At 36.9% G+C, this 8,626-nt stretch overlaps 1 protein-coding gene across 1 annotated transcript; it reads right to left on the bottom strand.

The window, feature by feature from the left end:
- Positions 1-1,997: 1,997 nt before the first annotated feature.
- LOC112511317 (zinc finger BED domain-containing protein RICESLEEPER 2-like) lies at positions 1,998-5,077 on the bottom strand. The gene is made up of 5 exons (XM_025116900.1): positions 4,843-5,077; positions 2,700-3,357; positions 2,364-2,631; positions 2,209-2,268; positions 1,998-2,123 (listed from the first exon to the last, which is right to left on the bottom strand). The coding sequence occupies exons 1-5, from the start codon at positions 5,075-5,077 to the stop codon at positions 1,998-2,000; spliced, it is 1,347 nt and encodes a 448-aa protein (XP_024972668.1).
- Positions 5,078-8,626: the final 3,549 nt, after the last annotated feature.

Raw genomic sequence — 8,626 nt, 5'->3', positions numbered from 1 at the left:
GCAACTGAAGGTTCTTCTGATGTCAATCACCTTCATCTAAATTCAAAGTGAATCTTTTCTATAAGGGCAGGCTGCATGAAAATGCAACATACTATGGTCCGATTCTTATTTTGAGCAACATACATTCGAAACCTTCATTTTGATACCCAAGATGTGACATTACATCTAAGATTGCATGAAAATGCAACATACTTTGCTACAAGGCAAAAAAAGTGTGGACAACCACTTTAATGGATGACATTGTTTCAAAACTGAAATATAGAATATGTTAATAAGAGAAGAGCATAAGTATTTTACCGTCACATCTCCTCAGAATCACAGGTGTATCGATCACCTGCAGTCAAAACATCAATTCCGGACAGATTATAAAGGCAAGGTTTCAGAAAATGAGCTAAAGTTGCTGGTTCAACCAACCAAACTGTAAGAATGTGGAAACGGTTCAGATGACACTGTTGAGCAACGTTCAGAACCAAACCATTCTGTTCCAAAGGCAAGAATATGGTTACAAAACAACATTTAAGATATTCTGTGAAGCAAAATTAAAAACAAATCCTTACGAACTTATTGCTGTCATGATACCTAAAACTTGCATTGAGCCACTTTGATAAGGAGGGTAAGGAGAAGGAACCGTATATGGAGGCCTCGAAAACGATCCAGGTTGCTGACCCTGTGCGTTATAGTATGCACCCTGCGTTGGACTCGTTTCATTTGGTTATAATCTGCAATGAAGGCCAAATACATGGCAGCCCCTCTGCCAATGACATTTTCCATCAAGGTATACTTTTTTCCGGTTACAAAAGCAGTGGTAGACTACTTWCTGTAAAGGTCAGCAATATTACAAACAGCAAAACACCAAACMATGACARCAAACAAGCAAAATTAAAAACAAACAAGCCATCGATCAACTTGAAGTCACTATATTGTGATTGGTTTATTGTCCAAAAAGTGGGAAAGATAATGTACATGAAAGAAAAGTGGGAAAGAATCTTCAATCTCTTTGTAGTTTTCCATCACAAACTCTCACTTTGGTCATCTCGTCTTCACACCAATGCATCTATTCTTCACTTAGATCAGTAGTCCTGAAATATTGAGGAAAATTGATAAAGTAACATAAAAGAAAACAAGAGGTATATTATCTAGTATGGCTTGTAGTTTGCCCCCTTTACATTCCAAGATTTCATTATATTGGAGGCTGTACAAAGAAATAAAATACCTTTCAAAATTCAAAGTGGCCACTTCTACGATATATCATCTAGCTGTAGATCATCTACATCAACAGCTGGAACCGGAAGAGAATCCTCTTGGTCAGTGACAGAACTTGAACTTCCAATTTTCATATTCATCATGTATGCGTTTATAGAAACAAATTAAAAGAAGTATGTAATATATAAATATACAAATTCAAGTTGAAAAGGTATACTAAAATACTGAATACATAACTAATGTCGTACCTTTCTCAAACTTTTAAATATCAGCTATGTTTCTTCAACTGTAATTGGCTGACTAGGGCCTCTTAGCCAGTCTTGTGTACATATCAGGGCTTCTACCATTTTAGGAGATAGAGAACTCCTAAAATTATCTAAGACCCGGCCACTAGTACTAAAAGTAGACTCAGATGCCACAGTTGAAATTGGAACAGCAAGCACATCTCTAGCCAATTTCGAAAGAATAGGAAACCTTTCACTATTAACCTTCCACCATCTTAAAATATCAAAATCGTTTGTCTCATCTATTGTCGACTCACTTAGATAAAGTTCAAGTTCACTCTTTTTGTTGAGTGAAGCCCCACTTTCCATATTTTGTTTCTTAAGTTGGCTCTTTAATCTAGATTGTACCCTTCCAACGGGAACATTCTCACACTTAATAGGTGGATGAGGCATCATAGTGGTAGAAGGTTCGGAATATGTTGACACATACTCTTGAAACAACATATCTAATTTAGACTTTACCTTTTCAAAGCATGACTTACCTTGATCCTCACCATACATTTGATTGAGTTAGACTTGCATGTACTCAACCTTGTCTCTCGGGTCCAATATATTGCCAAAAAATATGACGAAGTTCATCTTATCTGGATCACCCCAATATTTACTGAACTTCTCTTTCATTTTAACACCCATTTCCTGTTCATAAATCAAAAATAAAAAGTTAGTAAACAACCAAATATAAGTAAATAGTAAAGGTAATATTAAGGAAAGATAAACATACCTCTTCAACTTTCGACGTATATTGTAACATATCGGCAATAATGCAACTAAAATCCGAAATCTAATTAAGAAAGAATTTGAGGTGACATAAAGTGAGCCAGAAATTTTAATTGTCATCTCATAAAATGTCTTCAAAAATATGACCAAACTGTCAACCTGTAACCAATCAAGATAGGAAGGCATCGAATCACCCAAATCCAAATGTAACGCGATGTCACTACTCTCATACGTTTCAAAAACTTTTCTGTAACCTATTGCGGTTTGAAGCATCATATAGGTGGAGTTCCATCTAGTTGGAACGTCAAGACATAAGGAACTTTTCTCTTCCACTTCAAGCAATTCTGCAAGTTCTCTAAACTTCTTCAACCTAGATGGAGAACCCCTCACCCACCTAATGCAATCCCTAATCTTCTTACTGTTGAATCTGCTAATTTCAATCCATCTTATACAACCAAATTAAGAATATGAGCATTGCATCTCATATGTATGTACTCTGCCCTAGTAGAAGAACCACCCCAATTCACCACCTTCTTCTTCATGAACCCAACGGCAATGTCATTGCTTGATGCATTATCAACTGTGATGGTGAAAATATTTTTTACTCCCCATTCAAGCAAACAACTCTCTATGGCCTTAGATATACTTTCCCCTTTATATGAATGTATAGGCACAAATGAGATGGCCTTTTTATTTAATTTCCACTCACCATCAATAAAATGTGCAGTGACACACATATAATTGATTCTTTGGACAAATGTCCACGTATCAGTGGTCAAACTAATCTGCTGCATGCTTGACTTAAACAATTTCTTAAGGTTGGTTTTCTCTTCAAAGTAAATACTGAATATATCCCTATTAACTGTCCATCTAGAAGAGATCTTAAATCTAGGGCATGCAGTCTCAACAAACTGTTTAAAACCTCTCCCTTCAACAAACCTAAATGGAAGTTCATCCATTATAATCATTTTCGCTAACATCTTTCGAACAACCTCTTGGTTAAAAACCCAAGAGGTCAAAGCACCATCACTATTCTCAAATTTTGCAGATTGAAATGCAAGAATTGACTGCTTTGTTTCCTTAGCATGGGGATTCTTTAAACAAGCTTTCATGTGGTTATTTAAAGAGGAAGTACCATGCTTTTTAGCCTCAGCTGCATATATTTTGAACAATATAAGCACTTACCTTTAATGACTAGCCCATCCTCGTTTAAAATCTTCTCAAAATGGTCCCATACTTGAGATCTGGATTCTAACGTTTTCCTTTTCCTTGTACTTTCCGGAATAGATTGACTTATGGTAGGATTAGATTGTAAAGGAGGAGCTTGATGACTGTTACTTCCGGACTGAGACGTGCTAAGTTTTTCCATCTACAATTCTAAACAATATAACAATTTGACAATATGCTAGAAGAATTTGATGAATAAAAAGTAAAAACCCTCCCAATCCCAGAAATTGAAACACATAAATGACTAAATGAGCTTAAATGATCAAGCCCAGGAATATAAACAAAGAACCACCCAAGTTTCTGTTTTCATAATCAGTCATCACCTTAGTTTCTGTTTTCAATCATTATGGTTTTGTTTAACCCCCCCTCTTTCCCCTCCCTCTACATATCTTAAACCAACGTATCACTTTTTGCAACATGTTTACCATCTAAGTTTCTCCAAAGAATAGAGCTTGCGAGTTCACTTTGTTACATTAGTAGATACTATATGGGGTTTAAGAATATAAACTATCTGGTCGTAGATCTCAACACTAGAGTGAGAGACACTCACAAACTATAAAGTATCCAAGAAAAGTGCTCCTTTATATTATCACAATGAGTGTTCCCAACAAAAGTAAAGCGGTCGGTTGTTAACTAGCAGAAAAAATAATGAAGACAGGAAAAATTTCAACCCAACGTTTTAATTAATAGGTCCATATAATCCTGTCACTCACGATTTGTTTGGAAAGTTCCTTGTTTTTAGAAGGTAAAATAAGTGGGATTTAAAGTTTTTCTCTTTATGTAGTTGCTAATTGCAGTTGCTAGATTATATGTAGATAACATATTGATATAAAGAAAAGTCAAAAACTAGAAATTTAAGAAAGAAGACTTGAGTTCTTAGAATCTTAGTTACTTACTTCTTGTGTAGAGATGAGACTTCTGTGTTCTATCACTCTCACTCAGTCAGAGTCCACGAGAGAGGCAGACGGCAACAGTCAGCAGCCTAGTAGTCAATCATCGGCAGCAGGCAGCGGGCACACAGTCAATCGTCGTCGGCAGGCAGCGGTTGGAGTCGGACAGCAGTGAGTAGTCGGTGGTTTGTACTTCGGGTACGACCGCACGGGGATAGTCGCAAGAGGCAAGATGGGTCTCACTATTATCTAGCCCTACTAGCCAAGCAAGCCTGTATACAAAGGCCCAACGTAATCCCCTAACGAGTTTGGGTTTCGGGCGGGTTCGGGGGTGGATCGTGGGATCCTTCCCGATCCGCCATACCCGAAGTAAATTTCGGATTCATACATTGGGTGAAATCGGGCCATTATTTTGGTTTTCGGATTTTTTGGTTTTTGTTCAGCCCTACCAACACTGGCTTGAGGATACACAGGGAAACTAGACAATAAATCCATAGTTAAAGGTCTAGTGATTCTCAAACCTGTTTGAAGCCTTTCTGTAATACTTGGAGGTATGCTTGGAGTGATCATTTGTGTAGCTGCATCTGCCAGGGTGTTCAAATAAGTAAAATCCACTTTTGTTGATCTGTTTTCACTAGCTTGATCAGCAAGCCTCTTTATGGGGGAATCACTATCATCAGATAGTGCAATCACAGTGCCCTTCTTCTCTTTAAATGGCTTGAAGATGGTAAGACCCTTGGCTCTGCTTCTAGTCATTCGAATAGTGCCTTAGTATATTGGTTGTGGTTGTGGTTGTGGCTGTGGCTTTGGAGGTGATTGTGGTTGTATTTGTGCTTGAGCTTGAGGTTTATACTTGGCAAAAGGAACCTGACTCAAAAGGATGGCATTAATGGGTTCTTCCTCGCTGTCACTAGAATGGTCATTACTGTTCACAGGGAACATGGCATCAGATTCTCCCTCTCTTCTTCTAGGCCGAGATTTGAGAACGGCCATACAAGGGGAACAGGGGACTGGTAATAGTTTTGGAGCAAGGAGAAATTGATAGTGAACAATGGCTTAACACAAACCCGAACGGTGTATGAACAGTGATTAGAGGGGTTTTAAGGGCTCTAAACTTCTTCTCCAAGATTTTGATTTCAAAAATTTAAAACCGTCCTTGCGGTTGAGTGTCAGTTATCAGGCAAAGATATTGACTTAGTCAGAATTCGTACCTTTCCTTAATAATGCTAGTTCAAGGAAGTCCCGTCACTTAGAAAAATGGGGGTTTGAAATGAGGTAATGCTTATGGTTCTCCGTGCGATGGAGAAGAGAGCACGGTGATGGTGCTGGCTGAGTTGAGAGGTTGAAGATGAAAGGACTGTAACTAGTACAAAAAAACGCGGGCTTCTTGACATATCGTACAAAGTGCAGGCTTCGAACTTGGGCCTTTTCTTCATGGGCTTCATTTTGGGCTTCCTAAACACAGATTTCACCTTGGGGCTTCCTCCTCGCGGCCTGTTAACAAGAAATGAGAATGGCCACCAATTGCTTTAGCCGGGTCTGGTTAATTAGCACAAACAAATTGGGCCGTCTGTTTTAAATCAATAGTTGGGTCAAAAATAACTAGAACACAACCCAAACATTGAAATTAAATATAAAACCTAATTAAAGTAAAAACAAAACATATTAGAGATTATAAATAATTATTCTAAAATAAAGGAAAATAAAATTAAAGTTAAATCTAAAAATTAAAAACATAAATGCGAAATGAAAAAGAATAAAAATAAAATAATAGTTATATATATATATATATATATATATATATAAAGACTAATATTTACAATGAATTATTATTTCAGAAAAATAACCTCAACAGATTGTGCAAAAGCCATGGAATCAAAGAAAGGTTTTACATGTTGCCCATTCACTTTGAAAGTAGTACCCTCTCCGTATCTATCAAGTCAATTACTCCGTAGGGGTATATTTTGGCAACAACAAAAGGTTCGGTCCATCAGGAATTTAGTTTTCCAGGAAATAACTTTAACCTCGAATTGAACAACATGACTTTTTGGCTTTTCATGAACTCTTTTGGAAGTATTTTTATTATTCCATTTCTTGGTATTTTCCTTGTATAGCTTAGGATTTTCATAGGAAATATTCCTATGCTCTTCAAGTTCACAGAATTGCAAAGTCCTTTTTCTTCCGGCCTCATCTAAGCTCATGTTAAGTTCCTTAATGGCCCAATAGGCTTTGTGCTCTAATTCCACAGGTAAATGACAAGTTTTTCCAAAGACCAATTTGTAGGGAGACATACCAATAGGGTTTTGAAAGCAGTCCGATAGGCCCATAAAACATCATCTAACTTAGATGCCCAATCCTTTCTATGTGGCTTGACTACTTTGGCCAAAATCCCTTTTATCTCCATATTTGACAATTCAGCTAATCCGTTGGTCTGAGAATGGTAGGCAGTTGCTACCCTATGCTTGATGTCATATTTATCAAGAACTTCTTCCAACAAGTTGTTTATAAAGTGAGTGCCTTCATCACTAATTAAGGCATGAGGTGTACCAAATCTAGTGAATATGTGCTTCTGTAAGAACTTAACAACTATTTTAGCATCATTGAAATGGCAAGCCATGGCTTCCACCCATTTGGACACATAGTCCACAGCAACCAAGATGTAGGCACAATTATTTGATGGAGGAAAAGGTCCCATAAAGTCTATACCCCAAACATCGAAGATCTGCATAAATTTTAAACAGGAAATGGTCATCCCATAAATATTTCTTTGAATTATAGATGAGCTTCTTTCTTTGATACTTATTAAATTCTTTGGGAATAATCCCTCAAGCTAAGTAATTAACAAGATCATAAAACCAAGGCACTGTAGTATGCTACAGAACCAAAATTCTTTCATCTGGAAATACTTCACAGATGTCACTACCTTGCACTGGTTTGTCTTATTATTCTAATCTTGACAGATGGTCAGCCACTAGATTATCCACCCCTTTTCTATCAATGATTTCCAAATCAAACTCTTGTAAAAGCAAGACCCACCTTATTAACCTAGGCTTTGCATCTTTTTTTAGAAATAAGGTACTTGATGGCAGCATGATCAGTATGAACAATCACTTTGGTTCCCATCAAGTATGATCTGAATTTTTCAAAAGCAAAGACTACAACTAATAATTCCTTTTCAGTAGTGGTGTAATTGATCTGAGCATCATTATGAGTTTTGCTTGCATAATAAACAGGATGAAAAATCTTTTCTTTCTTTTGACCTAACACAACTCCAACTGCCCAGTCATTAGCATCACACATTATTTCAAAGGGTTTGGACCAATCAGAAGTTATTACCACAGGAGCAATGACCAATGCTTCTTTTAAAATGTTGAAAACTTTTCTACAATCTTCATTAAAATTGAAAACATGGTCATGCTATAATAATAAACAAAGAGGTTTTGATATTTTTGAAAAATATTTAATGAATCTCCTATAAAAACCTGCATGTCCTAGAAAACTTCTGATTCACTTTACAGTTGTTGGTTCAGGCAACTTCTTAGTTACCTCTAACTTTGCTTTATCAACTTCAATGCCTCTTTTGGAAATTAAATGCCCTAACACTATGCCTTCTTTTACCATAAAGTGACATTTTTCCCAGTTCAAAACCAAATGTAACACCCCCGTCCCACGTGGTCAAAGACGGGAGATGCCACAATTGGGATAAAAACAACGCGCTATATAAAACAGAGCAGCTAATAAAATTTTCCAAAAGATAATTACATAACCACAAACGGAGATAACGTGTCTCAAAATACGGTTTCCAAATACCAGTATGTCTACATTAGTCATCAAAAGTTTAACAAAAGTATGACTTAATGGGTTATCTTCAATATTGTCATCTCCATAGCTCTCATCCCAAAATCCCTGCTAAGTCATGTACCTGTCGAGGACAAGAAAATCTCGGCTGAACTTAATGCTCAGTGAACGGATAATAATATAACTAAACAATGAATGTGAGATAACAAGTTCAAAAGCAATTTATAAAGCCAAGTGATAATTCAAAAGAAAGTCAAAATGCCCCAAAAGCATGTCAAGGGTCCGAAGACCAAACTGCATCACGAGGATGCGTTGTTCCCAAAGGATGATCAGTCCATTCAGGCACAAGTGAGGAAAGGGGTGTGAGCACAACACAACAATCCTTTCCGTGGATTTAACCACGACCATAATTCAATATCCGATAACGGTTCCTAGGATCGATCCATACGCCCTCTATTCGACCGGTACATAATCAAGTCCACTTTTAAGGACTTATAAAAATAAGGA

The sequence above is a fragment of the Cynara cardunculus genome (assembly GCF_001531365.2).
Source record: "Cynara cardunculus var. scolymus isolate 2C chromosome LG 4, CcrdV1, whole genome shotgun sequence".
NCBI classification, from domain to species: Eukaryota; Viridiplantae; Streptophyta; class Magnoliopsida; order Asterales; family Asteraceae; genus Cynara; species Cynara cardunculus.
Note: the sequence above shows the minus strand (reverse complement) of the source record. Positions and strands in the feature narration are given on the sequence as shown.

What these genes read in the sequence shown, in the direction of transcription:
- LOC112511317 (XM_025116900.1), bottom strand. Translation starts at nt 5,077, where the DNA reads ATGACTAGAAGCAGAGCCAAGGGTCTTACCATCTTCAAGCCATTTAAA. An exon ending in TACAGAAAGGCTTCAAACAG is followed by an intron (nt 3,358 to 4,842) that starts GTTTGAGAATCA and finishes AAATATATGCAG; the next exon opens with CTGAGGCTAAAAAGCATGGT. An exon ending in GGTTCTTCTACTAGGGCAGA is followed by an intron (nt 2,632 to 2,699) that starts GTACATACATAT and finishes TGAAATTAGCAG; the next exon opens with ATTCAACAGTAAGAAGATTA.